General features: G+C 38.4%; 1 protein-coding gene across 2 annotated transcripts in view; it reads left to right on the forward strand.

The window, feature by feature from the left end:
• LOC131943730 (calcitonin gene-related peptide type 1 receptor) overlaps positions 1-22853 on the forward strand; it is a 95545-nt gene that overhangs the window by 32228 nt on the left and 40464 nt on the right. The window contains exons 1-4 of one of the 2 annotated variants that reach the window (XM_059303950.1): positions 3570-3618; positions 10241-10815; positions 17167-17359; positions 19535-19655. In XM_059303950.1, the coding sequence (XP_059159933.1) occupies positions 10628-10815; positions 17167-17359; positions 19535-19655 (502 nt within the window). In that variant the 5' untranslated portion in view covers positions 3570-3618; positions 10241-10627. Of the gene's footprint in view, positions 1-3569; positions 3619-10240; positions 10816-17166; positions 17360-19534; positions 19656-22853 lie in introns of those variants that run through there. The other variant, XM_059303952.1, reaches the window with a different exon arrangement.

Consider the following 22853-nt stretch of genomic DNA (forward strand, 5'->3'; position numbering starts at 1 on the left):
AATGGAATTTTTATAAAAATCTGGCCAATTTTTGATGCAGTTCATTGAGTAGGATGAACGGAGAAAAATATTTTAATATGTTAATACCTTTCAAAAAATTTGTTTTAATAAAGACGATATTTTAACATACATTTGTACAATATTCAATTTTATAGTTTTCATTATTTCTTGTCTTTGATGTAGCTCTTAGATGCAATGTGTTAAAATCTCGTGACTACATTCTTTACGGTATAAAACAAAGGATATAAATAGTTCAGTGTTCACAAGGGTATGATTGACATTATTGATCCCTCCCTCCTACCCCCCCCCCCCCCCTCCCCTACACTTGTGTCAATCAAACTCTATTGGAGGATTTACCTTGCTGTGACGTAATGGCATTAGTCTGGAACTAAAGTAGGTTAGATGCATGAGTTCATTCCTGAGGACAGTAGAACCTGTTATTTTTAGATATGTGCTCAGATGTGTTATAGATAGAATTGACAAGTGTAGAGGTATGTATAAGATAGATTTGATATATGTAAGAATTAGTAGAAGATAGATTTTACATGTAGTATGATTTGTTATGGATAGATTTGACGTTCTAAAGTTGATAAGGATAGATTACATGTGTTATGATTTGTTAAAGTTAGATTTGATATGAATTGGTATTTGTTAAAATCGTGTAAGCTTGTGTTATGACTTGCAATTTGCCAGTCATAGTTAATAGTTAATAGCCATTTTATTCAACAGTTTGGTTAGGTGCTTTACTTGGCATATTAACCAAACATAGTCATATATATCTAAAAATGCTATACTGCTAACCCGAAAGTCTCGAGTTCGGATCCCGGGCTCGAGTCTGAACGTCCATAAGTCCACAAGGGTCTGATGGGTATTTAACTCACGTTAGGGAAAAAGAGCGGCTGGGCATAGCGCTGATCACGCAATTCCCGTTGGGTAATTAAAACAGATAAACTCTGTTTCATCTACCCTATGTGCCCATGTGTCCGGGAAAAGATGTTAATATAGTCCCATTAGCCACACTTAGCTAGATTGGCTAAATAGGCGTATTAGCCCAACATAACCAGATTAGCCCAACATAACCAGATTAGCTAAACCAGATTAGCTAATCAATCTGATAATTAAAAAATAGACATCAGACATCCTTACCAACACGAATGATTTCATCTCGACCTTACAATGTTTCTCCTATTACCCCCCCCCCCTAGGTTTGCGTCCACCCCCAACAGACGACATGTCCCCGCCATCTTTTATTACCTATCACCCGGACCCCCAGTTCCAGAACTTCTCACTGTTCTCGGGGCTTCTAGAATTCTCTCCCAGAAAACTTATAAATTTCTCCACTTTGACCAACTAAAAAAAAAGTAATTGAATTGAGTTCTAGTTTGTGGTCCAAGCTGTCGGGAAACTTTGAGGGAACTGCCAATCAGATTCTTAGTTCACTTACGTCAGTACCACGTGATCTAGACGACAGAGGTGCGTATAGCTGGGTCGTTCCTGAATGTTCTTTAAAACCTATAGATATATTTATAATGCAGTTAATAAGTGTCCACCTATATTTGGACGCATATATATATATATATATATATATATATATATATATATATATATATATATATATATATATATATATATATATATAATATGTAGCCTAAATCAATAACATGAAAATTCATTTACAGTACAATGCAAACTATAAAACATGTCTACGTCTTAAAATGTGTGGAGTCAGCGACTTTTGAAGAGAAAAATCAATCGGTATCTTTTGTCTGATAGGTTAGCTAAAGAATTTGATATTAGCTAGACTAGCTGATCTAGCTGATGGACTATTTATTATTAGCTATACTAGTTCTTGTACTAGCTGTTGTTAGCCAGACTAGCTGATGGGCTAGTTATACTTGCTTTTGGACTAGCTAATGAGGCAAAGTTAGCTGTTATTAACTAGACTAGCTTATGTTATTCGTTAGATTAGCTCCGGAATTAGCTATTTTTAGCTAATAGCTATTTATTATTAGCTATTTTTAGCTAGAACAGCAGACAGATTAGCTGTGGCTAGCTAGACGAGCAGTTCACAACATTGCGTGCTCTCCTGGACGTCCGTTCACCTGGTGCGTGGGATGACAAATTAAGAGAAGTCCGTTGAGCATGTAATTCATGTTTTTGTCTCCGCCATCTCTCGCTTGATTCATCTTTTGGCAACACTCGCAGTGCGCACTTTTCTCACAGCTGTAAACATGAACATCAGCTTTAAGGACTTTCTCTCACTATTTTTTAATATAGAGATCGCTTCACGTTATTAGAAGTTTACACTGTTAAGTGAAAATTGTCCATCTTTTATTAATAAATTACTGAAAAACGATAAGTGGAAGGAGGGGTGGGGTGGGGGGTTCGACTGTTGGTAGTCATGCTGACCAGTGTTTCTTCCAGACTTTTTTCTTCGGGGGGGGGGGGGGGGGGGGCACTTGAAATTTTCGGGGGGGGGGGGCGGTAGACTTTCTTCGGGGGGGGGGGGGGGGGCGGGGGGCGGACACTGCTAAAAGTATATATTTTCTATATAAATTATATAAATTTCATTTCGTCCGGGGGGGGGGGGGGTAAAAATTTTTCGGGGGGGCTTAAGAGATGCCTGGAAGAAACTCTGATGCTGACTATTAGTGTTGTGGGGGGGGGGGGCTGTTTATATATAGACTGTGACTGCCGCGAAACTTTATGTGTATCCTGGTACAATGAGTGACTCTTGCAGTTGCTGGGGGCCAGTTTTCTCTTCGGCTTGATATGACGCCCTAAGCTATACGAAACACGACCTAGATCTATATCAAACAAGTATATAAAATACATTTTAATACTTTTTTATGTCCCAAAAATGATAAAGTAAAGACAATGTTCTTTTTTTATTGGTAAAATAGTCGGTCATTTAACTGTTTTGAAATAAATTCTTGACAGACTTCACCCCCCCTCCCCCCCAACCCCATTATTACTTTTTGGGCTCTAAGAACCTGGGACACATAAAACATATACAATAGAATAGTGCATTAGTTTATAGTATGTATATATATATATGTATATATATATATGTATATATATATATATATATATATATATATATATCCCCTGTACCCCATAGTGACCCCAAACTACTACTCCTGTATACCCCACATATTGACCCCAAACTACCACCACTGTGTACCCCCAGAGCGACCCCAATCTACCACTCCAAGCACTGATAAACGGTTGGAGAGATCAATAGTCCTTGAACTTAGGTCAAAAGTGAATTACAAAATCGAAGCCGGAGCTTACGAAATTATTTAATGTCCAGTTGATAGGGTTGGAAGAATTTATTGTGCCGCTGTAAGTGCGTGTGTAAGCTCTGCTGTAAGATCTGCTGTAAGCGCTGGTGTAAGTTCACTGTTTGGGCCTATGCTGACAGCCAGCTATGTAAAGTGACAAGTCTAAAAGTTGTCAAGTTTAGACTTCTGACATTTATTGGTGGGACCTGAACAATACTGGCATGAAATTTTATTGAACTCGGCTAGACAAGACCAACATGGGTTTGATCTCGATAGCTTTGATAGCTGAGTTTGATTTGAAGATAGCCAAACACTGTCTAGTTTGAGCTATAGGGTAGGTCTAGTTAGGTTTCGATCGTTTTTATTGGTTTTAAATAGTTTTAATAAGTTTTTAGTTAAGTTAAGCTAGTTTAGTTTTGTCTAGTAAGACTTAGTTAGATTTAGTTTGGTTTTAAAAAAAGTTTTGGTTAGGTTTAATTATTCATACATGTTCGGTTAGGTTTATTTAGCATTAGATTGGTTTAGTTTTTTTTTTTCTCGTATATATGAAGTATAGAGAAAGTTTTGTAATCGTGGGGAAAAAAATCGAGATTTTTGCAAATATCGACGTCTTACAGCTCCCTGAGTCGGAAAAACATAGTTTTGCAATCTTGTCTGTGTGTGTGTGTGTGTGTGTGTGTGTGTGTGTGTGTGTGTGTGTGTGTGTGTGTGTGTGTGTGTGTGTGTGTGTGTGTGTGTGTGTGTGTGTGTGTGTGTCTGTAAACACGATAACTTGAGTACCGTTACAGCTAGGTTGATGAAATTTCATAAGTAAGTATTATATAAAAATCGTAGATCCGTATAAACTTTTTTGCGATTTCCGATAACCGGAAGTGGAACTTTTTTACTTTTCTAAAGCCTATTACTTGAGTAATATTTCAGGTAGATAAATAAAATTTGACTTGTGGGTAAAAGATCTAATTCTCTCCCGTCTATCAAATTTTGAGTAATTTCCGTTGACCGGAAGTAGTAATTTTCGTTATTTTCCGATTTCTCAAAAAACGCATGAGAATTTATAAACCGCTAATAATATTCTGCACTATTATACACATTTTGTTTGGCGTTCGCTTGGTGCGCAATTCTTTTTTCTACGAGATTATATTCTATTTTTAAATGTTTAAGTAATTAAAAATCAGGTATATATCCCGCGTTGCCAGCCCCCGTTGTGTTATATAAGAATATTCGAGAAAGTTTAGGGGAGATCACTCGCTTTTTTTCAAATTTACATTTAATGAGTTTTATTTAGATTTAGTTAATTTTAGAATGCAGTTTTTTTCAAAGTAGTTCTGTAAGTCGTTCTTTATTTCTTCACATATTTTTATTATTTTTTATTTCCGTTTCGGTTGTGATGATACTTTTTTGTGTTTAAAGTCATTTTTTTGTTTTTTTGTTATTATTTTTGTGTTTTGTTAATATATATATATAAATTTATTTGTTTCTTTTATGACGATTTTTGTGAAAATTGTTTCATAAAAATCTTTGTATAGATTTTTCTGCGATATGGTGCCTGTATATTTTGTGTGATTGGTTTTTTAGTATTTTTGTTTGTAGATATCTGTGTGAGTCGAGTAAATGTGGGGAGCTGTGAGAGGTGTGTGCGTGTGGAAACTGTGAGTGGGGTGTGTGTGGGAGATGTGAGTGGGGTATAAAACTTTCAAGTAGTCCCTCAAGTTTTTTATCGCTACCCACAAGTACCATGACATGGGGGGGGGGGGGGGGGACTTAAGTTATCGATTCTATCAGTATGTCCTTGAGTTCGAACTGCTATTTTTATGACGGGTCGTGTGGTTTGTTTAGTCCAACCTGTGGATTGTAAATAATAGTCACGTGATTATGTCTGAGCTCAACGTCTCACTGTGGACACCAATCAGGATTTATGTGGGGGGGGGGGTGGTGGTGGGGGGGGGGTGAAAGTAAACTTTAGTCATTCATATGGTCAGCTGTTATATCAGGATTTATGGGGGGGGGGGGGCGGCGGGAAGTAAACACTTTGGTCATTCATATGGTCAGGATTTACGTGGTGGGGGTGGGGGGTGGGGGGGTGAAAGTGAACTTTGGTCATTCATATGGTCAGTTGTTATATCAGAATTTAGGGGGGGGGGGGGGTAAAAGTAAACTTTAGTTATTCATATGGTCAGCTGTTATGAGCAACCCATCTTTTATATTAGGGAAATAAATATTTCAATCTACTGAAATAAAATTCAGAAACTTTACGTAGGGTGATTAAAGGGTTAACATAAAGAGACCGGTTAGGTTGAATACAGGGTTAACACATACATTTCACGTAGGTTGATTAAAGGGTTAAAATAGAAATATATCGCGTTGGTTTATCAGAGGATTAAGCATTTAGAAGCACTTTTATTATCCAATGTAAACAGAAAAAAAAAACCGGTTATAACTTCGATTGTGCGACGGCTTCGGTTACCCAAGTATTATTTGATTAACTATCACTCCTCTAATCCATCTTTCAGTAATTGGCGATATTGTCAGGCGATCTCGCATTTTGTTAAATAATTATCATAAGTCATGTAATTAGTCAAATCAAGACAGGTGTTAAGACAAATGATCAAGTCTTCGTATAATTGATAGGTGACCATTATGACGAACATAGTCGACAGATAATTTATATTAGTCCCGTGTGGAACCATTATTACTAACAGTGTTTCTTCCAGACTTTTTTTTCCGGGGAGGGGAGGGGGGGTAGAGACACTTGAAATTTTTTTTGGGGTGGGGGGTGGACTAAAATATGTCCGGGAGGGGGGGGGGGGGCGGACACTGTTAAAAGTATTTATTTTCTATATTAATTCCATTTTGTTCCTAGGGGGGGGGGGGAGTGGGGGGCGGTAGACTTTCCGAAGATATGTCTGGAAGAAACTCTGATTACGAATTACGAACGAAGAAGAGTGTGGAGCCATATGACGAACGTAGTCGACAGATATTTATATCATTCCCCATCTGGAATCGCTAGGAATTTGTTCTTGTAAGCTGTGAATTGGCCCTGGAGAATCCCCTTATTGGAAGCTACCTAGGAACTAATCAGCCACCTCAAGCCTCATCCCTATGGCCGGGATTTCCAGTTTCATCAGAATTTATTAATTTATTATTGTAATTACCAACTCAGGTGATTTGTATTCGGGGACCGGCGAGATTTTAATACCGCCCTTACTTCGATTGCAACAATATTTAATCAACTTTTACAGCCGGCCTAGCGGTGTCAATCAATGGCCTGCAATCACTACTGTAATTGCCGGAAATTTCCGGTCGTATTAGTACAGGGCTGTTGTACAGTACAAGGCTGACCGGCATGTTTCGGCACTTTCTGCTACGTTAGGCTTAACATAAAGGTTAATGTGAATGTGGCGCATGAAGCCGTTGTTGCTGGTTTAATGGCCGCGAGGGATGGCGTCGTTAGCCGGATGCCGGCAGGTTGTTGTTGTGTTTGTAAACTTAAGCTGGAGGTTAGGGTTGGGGTTAGTGCAGGGGCGACATCCGTTGAAGGTGTAAAAGATAATACGTCGCACTTTGATACCCGGGTGTGCTTTTGTACAGGTGAGCTGTGGACATCAATGCTGAGTTTCTGTAGGGGTGGGTTGGTCATTAATGTCATTTTGCTCTATCGGTGGGTTGGTCATTAATGGTCTACCACTTTATAATTGTTTTTTTTATTAATGCCCTACCACTATATATGTAACATATCCTGAATGCCCTCCTAAAATCATAGAGTGATGTCTTAACTCAGTGTTAAACTGGTTTAACGTCTCATGTTATCGCGCTTTATTTCACATTTGAACAACCCCTTCACCGAAGTCAATACACGTCTCCGTATGTTTAGAGGACACGCATACCTCACCAGTACACCCGGAAGTCTCCAGTTCAAATCCAGGTTCACTACCGTAGAGCGTCCCTGAGTCCATCCAGCTCTGATCGGTACCCGACTTACGTTAGGGAAAGTAAAATCGGCCGGGTACAGTGCGAACCTCACTTCTTCATATGCCGAGGTCACAGAAACAAGTGAACTCTACTTCACTTAGGGGAACTTTACTTTTACACACATCCACACCAACTTGGTACATTTCCAGTATACACATTCGCATCAACGTGTACACACATACCTCTCAAGTACACATTTCCACATCAACTTGTACACATACACCTCGCCAGTACTCACACACCAACATACAGGCTCCTACTTCACAAAAAAAGTGTGCATGAGGTAATGCCATCACCGCCTGTATCAAAGCATGTCTGATCCCCATATTCATCACGTATGATATTTCTCAATTTATCGTGTGCACGGCTGATCCGTTTATACCTAAAATAGAGATAAACCCCTGATCTCGGGACGACCAGAATTTCTCGTTAATCCGTTTTAAATCTGATTACCGGTGCATCTTTTATCTCTTCATCCTATAATGGCACATTTGACGAAATGTCGATCATTTAGTGCCGTTTATCTACAGCCCAGAAAAATGTCCCTCTGGTTGAGCAAAACGTCGATAGATATAAATTTCCAGCTTATCGAAATGTGTCTACGATAAAAATTAAATGCCAAAAAAAAAACGTGCACCAAATTAAAAATATCCGGCTTAGTAACCGTCCATCTAACTAACATATCCGATCTAAAACATTGTTAGGACCTGGCTCAATTTCAAATTACCAGTCCGATGTGAATATCAATTTCAACACTGTCTGTTTGATGTCAATATCCGACAAATTCATTCGCCTGATCTCACGGAAAAAAACGGCTAAATGAAATATCCGTCGTATACAAATTTCCGACCTTTCCGTGTAATGTTACATCAAAGTCACCTAGTAATGATATATCTACGTGAAGTTGTATTAGCTGGCCATTCATTCACTCACAAACACATACATAAATACACACACACACACACACACACATATATATATATATATATATATATATATATATATATATATATATATATATATATATATATATATATATATATATATATATATATATATATATATTTATATATATATATACAAATGTGTGTATGTATATATATATGATATAAATATAAATCTAAATATAAATATATATATATATATATATATGTATATATATATATATATATATATATATATATATATATATATATATATATATCTAATATATAAAGCTCAGTTCTGTATGTAATGCAAATGTTTGTCGCTGGTCTTGATGAATTTAAGTGTTAGAAAATTATCGTGCGCATATGTCTAAATTTATGAGCTAAAAAATTGCTATTGAAAGTGTTGGGAAATAATTTTCATTTTTCAAATTATAGTAACTATTGTCGGCATGTTCATTAAACACAAGTTTTAAAAATAATATCATCTTTTACAAAAATTCTAATTATGTCTTTATTTAGTCCTATAGCACTTACTTCCCTTTGATAAATTAGGGAAAACACAATTACTTCCCTTTATAAAACCATTGCATTAGTCGAAAATAATTTACTTTTTAATTACTTTGTTTTGGTGTTGGGAAAAAAAATAATTACATAATTAGCGGGGATTGATCAAGTGCAAATGTTGTAGGTATTTTACGGATAAGCTTGGAGTATTATAATTTTTCATTAAATTGAAACAGGCGCGTTCGTTTAAGTGAGTGCAAAAGACTATGAATAAGTTGGGGTACTATAGTCGTTCATTAAGCTAAAACAGGTGATTCCGCCCAGGGCGTTTATGTTCGCGTTAGTGTTTTCTTTGTGTTTAGGTGGGTTTGCGTTAGTGGTTGCGTTTTGATTTGGTTCGTTTTTGTTCTTTCTTTTTTCGCTTTTGTTTGTGTTTTTTTCTTTGGGTTTGTATTTGTGTTTTTGGTTGGTTTTGCGTTTGGATTTGGTTTATTTTCGTTTGCTTTTTCGTTTTTTTTTTGTTGGTATTGGTGTTTGTGGTTGGATTTGTTGTTAGGTTTTTGTTTTCGTTTGCTTTTTTGTTTGTTTTTTCTTTGTGTTTGTATTGGTGTTTGTGGTTGTGGTTGGGTTTGTTGTTAGGTTTTTGTTTTCGTTTGTATTTGTAATTGTGTTAGCGTTATGTTTGCGTTTTGTTGTTTTGGTTGGTTGTGGTTTGGGTGGGCAATGCCGGGTTTATGATGATTACTAAACACACAGGTAATGGTCTTTAACAGAAAGGTTTTTCACAGAAGCCAGAGCAGGGCCTGGCCGGGACGGCTAGTATATATATATATATATAGCAGGAGCGATCAGGAGTATCTATGGGTGTGTGTGGGTGTGTGTAGGTGTGGTAAAGTTTTCTGTACTCAGGCGACATGAAGACTGAGTTCAGCCATGTTGTCGCACCATCACGTGGTTACTGTTTGTTAAGTCCGTGACTGAGGCACATCGAGGTCGGACAATTAGGTCCCTCTAAGGCAATTAGGTTAATTGGAACCGGATGTAGGAAGCAAGTGGCTCTACAACTCCAATAAGAGAAGGTTTCCAGCAGGCTTTGGTTTGAATGCATGGGGCACTAACTAATCAGGTTAATCCTGCACCAATCTTTTAGCCACAGATTATCTTTAGATATAATCGCATTACATTTATTACCTCAGATTTACTGCAACGTTGGGATTATTTAATCGTTTAAAACAGATGATCCTAATAAAAGTCTAATGAGATGGAAAGTCAGCTGCATGATAAAAATAACATAGAACTGACCTACTTATCTAATACCACGTGATATCAAACCACCAATCAAATACTTGCATTTAAAAGCTAAATGTTATTCAATGAAATTACAGTAAAGAAAACTGTTTCATCACCTTATCAAAAACAAATTGGGATCACAATTTGAGCCGGGGATTAAAAACCCGAGCTTAGAAGATTAAGAACGAGAGAGGTTTTCATTTCCTCAATTCAACGAGCACAAATTTTGCCTTGATTTTGTTACCTATTTTTTTTTTCCTGCAGAGCCACATCGGGGATGAAATGAATGCTGGGAAGAAATGAACGCTGGGCTAAAAACGTATCTTCAATTACATCAATCGCTCATAGCGCCCCTGAAATCATTGTGAGCAGAGACACGCCCACTTCCTCGCACACCAGGTCCCGTCACCCAACAGAGCGACAACTCGAGACAGAAACAGACGACTCAGCAGACGTGTCGTCATACAACTGTCTTTTGTCACGCTCACTCCAGAGTCGATGTCTAAGGAACCGGAAGTTGTAGAAAACAACGACATTACCAGATCTGAATGACGTCATTGATGGGCAGACGATTGAATGCTGTTTGTTAACTCCGAAATTACATTTTTTTGGATTTTATCCACGGAATTTTCTTGATTAAGTATATCGACCATGAATGGGTCGAACCTAATCTCCACAACCGGACCGTTGGTGCTGGGAACCGCGGATGTGACGTCATCGGCAGACGTGAGCTGCCGCTACAGGAATGGGTACTTGACTCCTCAGAGGTACAACCTCATCTCATGTGCTCAATGCTACATCTACATCTACAGCACCCTTTCAGCCAGCTTCAACCTCACGTAAGTACTCACGTCCCTGTACACACGTCCCTGTACACAAGTTTGCTATACACGTCCCTGTACACACGTCTCTAGTATACACGTCTCTTGTACACACATTTCATTTACACAAGTTTGTTATTCACAATTTTCTTGTAGACCTACATAGCTCTCTTGTACAAAATTTTCTTGTACACAAATTTCAAACACATTCGTTTTGTTGTGCACTCTATTTTTTTTACACATTTTTAGTGTGCAAATGCTTGTACACAAATCTCTTTTATACAGCCCACGTGTACTCAAGTATATATTCGCTGTATCTGATACTTGTCTAAAAATAGCCCACATCTAGAACAGCTTCATCAACGTGCCACCAGATGTGACACAAGAATTTTAAATCTATTTTTGTCTCATTGACACAGACATTTGTCTACGCTAATACAAACATGGACCGGACATAGACACACGACACATCTGTCTACGTTAATACAAACATTGACCGGACATTGATACAAAAGTCTATAAACATTCGTTTTGTAATATTTTAAATTTGTGTCCAATTAAACTTGGATGTATAACAAAACTAATTTCATAAATCCACATTTCTTGTCCGTGTACATGGATATCTGTCAAGTTTTTAACCGTTCCCCCTCCCACACAAGACAATGATAACAGTAAGAAACCTAGAGGGATGTACGTTCTACTTGTACACGGAATTGGTCGATTTCAGATGTGATTTGAAAGATTTATTTGCAGTAATAGATGGATGGGTGGTTGGATTAATCAATGGTTTAATTTTGTTAAGGATGGCTGAATAAAGATTTTATTGCATTAATAAGTTGTTAAGTAAATAGTTCAACAAACGGTTGTATACTGGATTAATTCAATGTTAAATGATGGATTATTAAATAAATGGTCCCTTGAATGGACGTTTTAGTTGAATGATTGAATGAATGGATCCTCCATGGATGTATGGTGGAATGAATGGTTCTGTCGGTGGTTCCACGGATGGATAAAAACCAGATAGATTAACCAGACACAGACCCTGTGAGACCAATGGTGACCAACTGAGACCATGTGAGACCAATGGTGACCAACTGAGACCATGTGAGACCAATGGTGACCAACTGAGACCATGTGAGACCAATGGTGACCAACAGAGACCGAGACCAATGGTGACCAACATAGACCCTGTGAGACCAATGGTGACCAACTGAGACCCTGTGAGACCAATGGTGACCAAGTGAAACCATGTGAGACCAATGGTGACCAACTGAGACCATGTGAGACCAATGGCCAGAGACCATGTGAGACCAATGGTGACCAACTGAGACCATGTGAGACCAATGGTGACCAACTGAGATCATGTGAGACCAATGGTGACCAATAGAGACCATGTGAGACCGATGGCCAGAGACCATGTGAGACCGATGGCCAGAGACCATGTGAGACCGATGGCCAGAGACCATGTGAGACCGATGGCCAGAGACCATGTGAGACCGATGGTGACCAACTGAGACCATGTGAGACCGATGGCCAGAGACCATGTGAGACCAATGGTGACCACCATAGGCCGAGACCAACTTAAATGAGACGTAACTCAATTAACTTCACGAGCCGAACGGTCCCACAAGCATCAATCATTAATTAATGAGATCATAAATTTAATAAAAACTGTATCCATCTCTCTCCTACTGATGGGTTTCATAACGGGAAAAAAAATCCGCGGCTTTAACTTTATAGATATTCATCTTTCTGGTTTTTACTTAACATTTTAGAAAATTACTCTCTTTTTATACGCTGGTGGAGTGGGAATGGTGGGGGTAGGTTCAGTTTTTAAAAAGCAACATGGACACAAAGGGGGTGGGTGATTTAAAAAAAAAAGTATAGACACGGTCGGTGTGAGTGGTTGCATTGATAAAATAGATGGTAGTTTGGGAACTTGGAGGTTGGACATTGGTGAGTCGTCAGTCTAGGAGACTCGGGTATTTGCAGATAGCTTGTCACAAATTCAGATAACTTATTACAAGTTCAGATAACTTGTCAGGACAAATGATCTCAGACACAATACCCGAGACAAAATATCTCACTGACAAATGATCTCAGGACAAATGATCTCAGACACAATACCCGAGACAAAATATCTCACTGACAAATGATCTCAGGACAAATGATCTCAGGACAAAAATATCAGGACAAAATCTATGAGGCCAAAAGATACCATAGACAAATGCTACATGAGGTAGCGACATCAGCATCTCGTCCCAATCGTCGTCGTTTGATCTTGGTTAGGGTTAGGATTAGGATTAGGGTTAGTGCTGTGTCGTCAGGTTAAACGTGGGGTTAGCCGTCCTGTCTATGACACATGACACCAACTACCCAGTCCACTAGACTGACATCAGATACTGGCATTGTATGACATGACACACGGGCCAAGCCGAGCTGTAATGACCTGTTAGACGATAATCCACTGATCAGAGATGAGCACTACTCACGCTAAAGTACGCACGTGCGCAGGACGGGTTGGCCGCATCCGTTGTACGGGGGGGGGGGGGGCTCATTAATGTCTGGCGTTGTACCAGCTTGGCACGCCCATGGGAGTCGTCCACACCAGCTTGACATGCCCATGGGAGTGGTATTACGCCAGCTGTAGATCTCCATGGGAGTGATCTCACACTAGCTACAGACACCCATGGGAGGGATAGCGCGGTGGACCAAATGCCAGTTTGTTTTTATGTTTCGTGTAAACACATACTATTCTCAAATGTAAACAATGGGGAAATCACATGAAATAATCACATTCTATACAAACACATACGATTTTACTACCTTGAAACATACACAAAATCTATTCACTTTCCCGCATTCACTAGTTGGAGTAGCCTACATGTACTGAATTCACCAAAATCATCCAATTGACTAAGCTCACAAATACAGTGTGCGAAGGCGTGATCGGGTAATAGAGCATACGACTGCTAACCCGAAAGTCTCGAGTTCAAATCCTGGTTCGAATCGACAGAACGCCCCACAAAATCCGCCAAGTTTTGATGGGTAACTGACTCACGTTAAAGTATAGACAATGAGCATAGTGCTTACCAAACTATCCCTAATGTGCTGAGGTTTCTGAATCAGATGAACTCTACTACACCTACCCTTGGGAGTGTCAGATTCGAAAGGCACTTTTCATAACAATAAAGCAAGACAACATTATATAACGACATACGATATCACTACACATAATATCACAACACACTTACAAACACACACAACACGAGCACACAACACAGATTTTAGCACACACTTTTCAACACCATTGTCTTAACACACGGGCAGATCCTCCCCTACACCGTAGCGTCAGCACTACCAGTGAGTCATAGTAGAGTCAGCACTACCAGTGAGTCATAGTAGAGTCAGCACTACCAGTGAGTCATAGTAGAGTCAGCACTACCAGTGAGTCATAGTAGAGTCAGCACTACCAGTAAGTCATAGTAGAGTCAGCACTACCAGTGAGTCATAGTAGCGTCAGCACTACCAGTGAGTCATAGTAGCGTCAGCACTATCAGTGAGTCACAGTAGCGTCAGCACTATCAGTGAGTCACAGTAGCGTCAGCACTACCAGTGAGTCACAGTAGCGTCAGCACTATCAGTGAGTCACAGTAGCGTCAGCACTACCAGTGAGTCATAGTAGAGTCAGCACTATAGTGAGGCATAGTAGAGTCAGCACTACCAGTGAGTCACCAAAAGACAGACGTCTTGTGGCTCTAGCTTTCAAGCCCTTCACTCCAAACTTTTGACGTCCACATCTAGCGATAAAAATATTCAACGGGTTTTCCCGTGGACATAAAAATGTGATATCTAAGTTGGGATAACGCTCTGTGAGGAATTATTGTGGGAAATATTTGCAATTTTACACAAAGCGTCTCGGATCGTTTTTATATCGAGCGGATTTGTTTTTTTTAGCTAAATAAGAGATGTAAATTAAGCAGCGTTTCAAGAAAATGTGTATATATCTATATATTTATATATAGGCTAGCTATATATATATATATATATATATATATATAGGCTAACTATATATATATATATATACATACATATATATATATATATATATATATATATATATATATATATATATATATATATATATATATATATATATATATATATATATATATCTAATATATAAAGCTCAGTTCTGTAACGTGTGGCAAAAAAGTTTGTCGTTGACAGTTCTATGGATTTAAGTGTTAGATTTTTTATCGTACTCATAGTCTAAATGTACGAGTCAAAAAATTACCATTGAAAGTCTTTAAAAACAATTTTCATTCTATTTACTTAGAAGAATAATTTTCAATTATGAACGCGACATAAAATTTTTAAAAAGTGTATCGACGTTTATAAAATTTCTAAAATTGTGTCGGAAATGTATTGACTGCACAGTTACTTCCCTTTAATAAAAAAATTCTTAAGAAGAAAGAATTTACATTTTATTACTTTGTTTTTGGTGTTAAGAAAAAAAAAATAATTACATAATCAGCGGGGATTGATTAAGTGCAATGTCGTTAGGTATTTTTAACACTGCCTTTTATTTATTCTATACACTGAACATACTGTTCAATATTTTTTTTTTTTTAAATCAATAACATTTAATAAGCCAGGTCCTACAAATCCTATATGTTTATTTCTTTCCATTTACGGATAAGCTTGGAGTATTATCATTTTTGTTCACTAAATTGAAACAGGCGCGTCCGCCGGCGCCCTTGCACGGTTCGATTTGGCACCCTGGGCTATCATGTGAGCGCTATGCTGCATAGTTTTGTTTTTAACAGTGCGATAGACTATGGGTAAGAAAGGTTACTATAGTCTTTAAGTGAATCAAATCCGGGCGTCCTCCGGCACCCCGACAGGGTGCTATTTGGCGCCCCGGGCCTTCCGGTGTAAGCTATGGTATATACGTTCGCGTGAGTTCAAAAGACTATGAATAAGTTATGTACTATAGTCGTTTACTAAGTTCAATCAGGCGGTGACGTCATGGTGCGTCCTCTGGCGCCCAGACAGGATGCTATTTGGGGTCCCGGGCCTCCCGTGTTCGGTTTCGCGCCTACGTTCATTAAAGTGAGTGCAAAAGACTATGAATAAGTTGGGGTACTATAGTCGTTTATTAAGCTGAAACAGGCGATTCCGCCCCGGGCTAGACTCTGAGCACTGTGCGTTTATGTTCGCGTTAGTGTTTTCTTTGTGTTTAGGTTGGGTTTGCGTTAGTGGTTGCGTTTTGATTTGGTTCGTTTTTGTTCTTTCTTTTTTCGTTTTCGTTTGTGTTTTATTTTCTTTGCGTTTGTGTTTGTATTTGTGTTTGTGGTTGGTTTTGCGTTTGTATTTGGTTTGTTTTCGTTTGTTTTTTCGTTTGTGTTTTTTTCTTTGGGTTTGTGGTTGGTTTTGCATTTGGATTTGGTTTGTTTTCGTTTGCTTTTTGGTTTTTTTTTTCTTTGTGTTCGTATTGGTGTTTGTGGTTATGGTTGGGTTAGTTGTTAGGTTTTTGTTTTCGTTTGTATTTGTAATTGTGTTAGCGTTATGTTTGCGTTTTGTTGTTTTGGTTTTGGTTTGGGTGTGCAATGCCGGGTTTATGATGATTACTAAACACACAGGTAATGGTCTTTAACAGAAAGGTTTTTCACAGAAGCCAGAGCAGGGCCTGGCCGGGACGGCTAGTATATATATATATATTACGGTCAAAGCCCGAAGTGCGGCCAAAGCCCTCATTGCCCAGCCAATGTGCGCATTGGTCGCTATATATAGACAAATATTTATATAAAAATGTGACAAATGATGTCAGGAAAATGATATAAGACAAAATACCTACAGCAGATATTTGAATGTTCTTTTTCTTCTTCGTTCTTAATTTTTAGTGTTGGAAGGGATCGAGCCTTATCTGCCAGAGGGTTCGAACTCGAGACTTTTTCGAATTTATCAACCATGAGCTTTGCCGACTCGACCACGCCTCCAACACAATTAAGTATACTTGTTAACTGGTTATGCGCTATTGAAGCCATTGACTTCGATTTCAGCCTGCAGTTCTTTTTGGATTTGCTTCCATAGCCCCTGTCCAACCAAGAACAAACTATAAGGCAGCAGTTGTTTGATTTTGGAGTTGTAAAAGTACTTTTTAAATATATGTTATATTTGTTCTATATAGTCGGATTGCCCCCTCCCCCTTCCCCGAACTATATTTGAAAGAAGCAGCCCGAATCACAGAATAGACAATACATTGTAGACAAATACATACATGACATATCACCCGACTACATCGTCATGACGTTTTGTTTGGTCAAAATCGTGTGTATACGTCATCACTACATGTGTACGTTCCAGGTCCTTCGAGCTGGAGACTGGTCCAAAATCTGCCTACCTCCTGGGGACAACGATGGTGCCAGAGCTCAACAATACCGCCCAGGTGTGTGGCTCCCTGCACGAGCCTAGCACGTGCGAGCACTGGGTCACGTGCTGCAGCAAGGCCATCGACTGCTGCCAGGAGCAGCTCAAAGCTGGGCCAAGGCCATCACAGGTGACGTGCTGTTATGACGTAGTTGTATACAATTAGGTCACGGTTTGGTCTCTTGGAATGCTGGTTGGTTAGGCAAACTTATACGTCATCACACGATAACATGTAACACAAATACGTCATAACATCATGACATATAACACACATATGTCTTAACATATGACAAATAATACATACACCATATTCCAAGTTCTCACAAAGTCACGTGCATACGACCCCTATCTCTATCTTTTAAATGGACGTTTTTAAGCCTGCATTAACTATCTACTTAAAGCTTACATACATCTAATGGGGTACGGCAACTCTTTAGGGCTTTACTTTACATACAATTTAATACTTTCTGTAAATAAAATCATGATATTTAATTAACTTGAATTTAACCAGGTTGGTTTATATGTTGGTTTACATGTGCATACATAAGAAAACAGGAATACACAAGAGACTAGAGTCTATTCACACCATATCCCACAGCGGGGCTAATTACTCATTTATAAGAAAAATCAACTGATCATACCATGCACATACTCATATACATTTCAGTTTTAACACGGTATCTAATGGCATTCTATAGAAATCATTTCACGTATAGCATGCACGAGCTGGTTTAAAACTTGACATTTAGCATTGTAGATCGTATTTCAGTTCGAGAAACTCGTAGGGCAGGGATTTGTTTCTCTGGTCGACTGTGGGGCCTAGGGGAAGGGGAGGGTCACTAATTAATAGGGTGGGTTATGGGGTAACATAGGGTAAATTGTATGGTACGTTATGGGGTAACATAGGGTAAATTATATGGTATGTAATGGGGTAACAGGGCAAATTATATGGTACGTTATGAGGTAACAAAGGGTAAATTATATGGTACGTTTTGGGGTAATATAGGGTAACTAAAATGGGAAGATTACTGGGTTACTAATATGCAACAGGGTAGCTTATAAGGTAACGTATGGGGTAGCTTATAGGGTAGCTTATATGGTAACTAATAGTATAGATTATAAGGTAACTAATAGGGTAATTTATTGGTAACAGGGTAGCTCATAGGGTATCATCGGAAAATTTTTAAGCTAATATAGAGGGTATCATTGGTTAACTTGTAAGGTAACTTATAGGGTCAATTATAAGGGTAATTTATAGGGTAAATTATACGGGTAATTTATAGGGTTTCTTAAAGGGTAACTTAAAGGGCAGCTCGCAAAGTACATAAACTGTAGAATGTGATGACAAGTTAGGTAAAGTGCGAACCAGACGTCGTGAAATGCCCGCTCCTGGCATGAAATTAGAGAACTCCGCTAGACCAGGTCTTGGAGAATCACGGCTGGATCCCAGCTCGCACGGCTGGCCCGGGGGTGGGGGGGGGGGGGGGGGCAAGGGGCTTGACCTTTTACAGCATGGGATGTGGGGGTGGGGGAGGTCGTGACACCAGGGCTCCGGGCCGACACTGATTTGTAATTTACAACAGTCTTCCAATTCAATTGTCCGACCTTCGTGGTTTTCTTCCAATACATTTGTACTACATGACATAAATCTCCAGTCCCTTCTTACACAGATCTTCAATTACCTCACATAGATAAATCTCCCTTCTACATACAACTTCTATTTACGCACAGTTTCTATTTGCGTCTTACATTTAATTTAATTCCTACTCTTCCATACATACAAAAATACTTTTTGTTTTCTTTAAAGCATGTTAAATTAAGATGTGCAGATGTTAGATCTAATACAATATGGACACATGCAATGGAGGCAATAAAAACTTGTGACAGCATGTGGAGTAAGTTACTTACGTAGACTGACAACAAAAATGTGTTCATGTGTGATGTCGGTGATCTAACGAGTGCAGTTAGATGTGGACCACATTCAGCAACTTGACGTATGTCTGTAGGTCAGTGGCGTAGCCAGGAATTGGTCATAGGAGGGGCTCAAAAATTTTTCCATACGTACATAATCATATATATATATATATATATATATATATATATATATATATATATATATATATATATATATATATATATATATATATATATATATATATATAGGTGTCGGGGTCCATGCGAGGGGTAATAACACCCCCTAACCCCCCCTTTGCCTACGCCACTGCTGTAGGTTTATAAACACACATGTAGTAGATCTACACATGTCCAGCTCTAACCCCCCCTCCCCCCCCCCCTGTACCCACAGGTGTCAGGTCAGCCCGTCTGTCCACGGACCTGGGACGGTTTTTCCTGCTGGACAGACACACCGGCCGGTCAGCAACTGACCATCACGTGTCCTTCCTATGTGCCGGGTGTCTTTGATGGCGGTAAGTTGATGTTTACTGTCTTTGATGGCCGTAAGTTGATATTTACTGTCTTTGATGGCCGTAAGTTGATGTTTACTGTCTTTGATGGCCGTAAGTTGATATTTACTGTCTTTGATGGCCGTAAGTTGATATTTACTGTCTTTGATTGAAATCAACACATGATTCATGTATTAAGTATGTGAATCAGGTGTCATCGGTGTCATATGTCACCCCTAACTCAGTTCAGCCACACGCACATAGACAACACACATACACAATTTCTCACTTTGGACAATTACTTTAAGTCAATATAATTAATGAATTAATAACTTATGAGCTAAGAAACATTAGACACTGTAAAATGACAGTCATTTTGTTTTAAAGGTTGTATCAATCTATCAACCAATGTCACATTTGTTTTTTTTTCCCAATTCGAACAATTATATCGTGCCGTGCATTTTCTGTCATACAAGCGACTGCAACAATACCGTCAATACAACAACGACTACAACATTATACAGTACAAACAGCGTTAAAAAGTAGGACAAAATTGATGTACATTGCTCCACATACAACATACAAGTTAATACAATCCAGTCGCGTTGAATAAAATTTACATTTTTCTCTGTAGAAATTACTTCACTCATACAACTTTTAGGACAATAGTCGACTGTAAACATCCGGTTTGTCAACTCACGTCAGCGCCAGTAAAGTAGCAACTTGCTACTCCTACCATTGTAGTTATCTACTTTCTATAACATTTATGTTAATAGCCGCAGTGATCTACTCTTTATAGCTGTGTTCATCTTTACAGAAACGGTAATTTTTTTCTATTTTGATGCTAGTAAATAGTCACCATAACTTGTAATAGCACGTTTAGGAGATTGCCGATATCGAAATAAAAGTAGAGTACTTTAGCAGCTGAGATTAGGCGGATGAATCGTCGAGCGGATTGCTTTAGAACGGCGGTGGTTTATTGTTTGACTGTATTACTACGCTTAGAAAAACAGGACCACGTGGCGCTGGTAAACAAACGGGGAACTAGTCCCTAGAGGCGGACGTTTACGGCCGGCGATGATAAATTTCCTCGTGGGCTCTGGTTCTCGAGTCAAGGTCAAGGTGACGGGAAGTGTAGCTACAGATTTTCCAGCGCAGGCGCCGTAGCGGCTGTGGGGGATGAGGGGGGAGTCGTGGACTCTCCTGATTGGTGGGTAAACTCACGTGATCGGGAGAAAATTAATCATCGCGATGTTGCAGTAAACTATCACGGAGAAGTCGGTGGATGACATGGACACATGAGAGGGTAAAAGACAGGAAATCAGGGGCATTTAACCTAGATAAGCCAGCTCCTTTGTTATATATATATATATATATATATATATATATATATATATATATATATATATATATATATATATATATATATACAGAGAGAGAGAGAGAGAGAGAGAGAGTGTGTGTGTTTTTATATTTTTATATTTAAGCGTTGTATTTTCTGAGATTGTGTGTGAACAGAAGTTGCCTAAACAACAAAGATCCGTATTTGCATACAAACTGTATTCCCGCAGTAAAAAAAGCTAATGCTACTTCACAGTGTAGCTCTGATCATAGAGGTGTTTTCATCTGGAACAGCCCACGTTTAGTGGTCTATACATAAAAGACATTTAAAAAGCACGGTATTTATTTAAGTGGTCAGAGGTATTGTAGTTAACTCAAATGTCTTGCCAAATGGCCCCCATCAGAAGAGAAATTCGATATGTTGGCATGAAAAGTTTTCCAGGCTGAAATGGTTCCAGAAAATGTCCAGCTTATGTAAGACATTGATCTCTGTCAGATCTCTGCCGTACCGCTAATGGCGCTAATTTACTGCCCAGTGGTCAGATGTCATTGTCAGTCGTTAGTGCTAGACGTTGATGGCCTTAGTGCTTTAGATGGCCGTTAGTGCTTTAGATGGCCTTAGTGCTTTAGATCTCCGTTAGTGCTTTAGATCTCAGTTAGTGCTTTAGATGGCCGTTAGTGCTTTAGATGGCCTCTATGTTCTAGATGGCCTGTGTGCTTTAGGTGGCTTGGTTAGATTAAGTGGCCTGTTTTCTTTAGATCACCTATTAGCTGTCGGTGGCCTCTAAACTCCAGTTGGCCTCTATGTTCTAGGTGGCCTGTGAGCGGTCCGTGTATGCTTTTCTTCTGTCCAAGACTAGCTGTAAAACTTCCTGGACAGTGTCAATGACATTTGTGGACAACAACAACAACACATCAATAGAAATATTTAGAGAAGACAAACAACACAGCAATAGAAATATTTAGAGAAGACAAGCAACACATCAATAGAAATATTTAGAGAAGACAAACAACACATCAATAGAAATATTTAGAGAAGACAAACAACACAGCAATAGAAATATTTAGAGAAGACAAACAACACAGCAATAGAAATATTTAGAGAAGACAAACAACACAGCAATAGAAATATTTAGAGAAGACAAGCAACACATCAATAGAAATATTTAGAGAAGACAAACAACACATCAATAGAAATATTTAGAGAAGACAAACAACACAGCAATAGAAATATTTAGAGAAGACAAACAACACATCAATAGAAATATTTAGAGAAGACAAACAACACATCAATAGAAATATTTAGAGAAGACAAACAACACATCAATAGAAATATTTAGAGAAGACAAACAACACATCAATAGAAATATTTAGAGAAGACAAACAACAACAACAACACATCAATAGAAATATTTAGAGAAGACAAACAACACATCAACAGAAATATTTAGAAAAGACAAACAACACATCAATAGAAATATTTAGAGAAGACAAACAACACATCAATAGAAATATTTAGAGAAGACAAACAACACATCAATAGAAATATTTAGAGAAGACAAACAACAACAACACATCAATAGAAATATTTAGAGAAGACAAACAACACAGCAATAGAAATATTTAGAGAAGACAAAAAACACATCAATATAAATATTTAGAGAAGACAAACAACACATCAATAGAAATATTTAGAGAAGACAAACAACACAGCAATAGAAATATTTAGAGAAGACAAACAACACATCAATATAAATATTTAGAGAAGACAAACAACACATCAATAGAAATATTTAGAGAAGACAAACAACACAGCAATAGAAATATTTAGAGAAGACAAACAACACATCAATAGAAATATTTAGAGAAGACAAACAACAC

The sequence above is a fragment of the Physella acuta genome, unplaced genomic scaffold (assembly GCF_028476545.2).
Source record: "Physella acuta isolate Inbredline_101_S28 unplaced genomic scaffold, ASM2847654v3 ptg000466l, whole genome shotgun sequence".
In the NCBI taxonomy this organism is placed as follows: Eukaryota; Metazoa; Mollusca; class Gastropoda; family Physidae; genus Physella; species Physella acuta.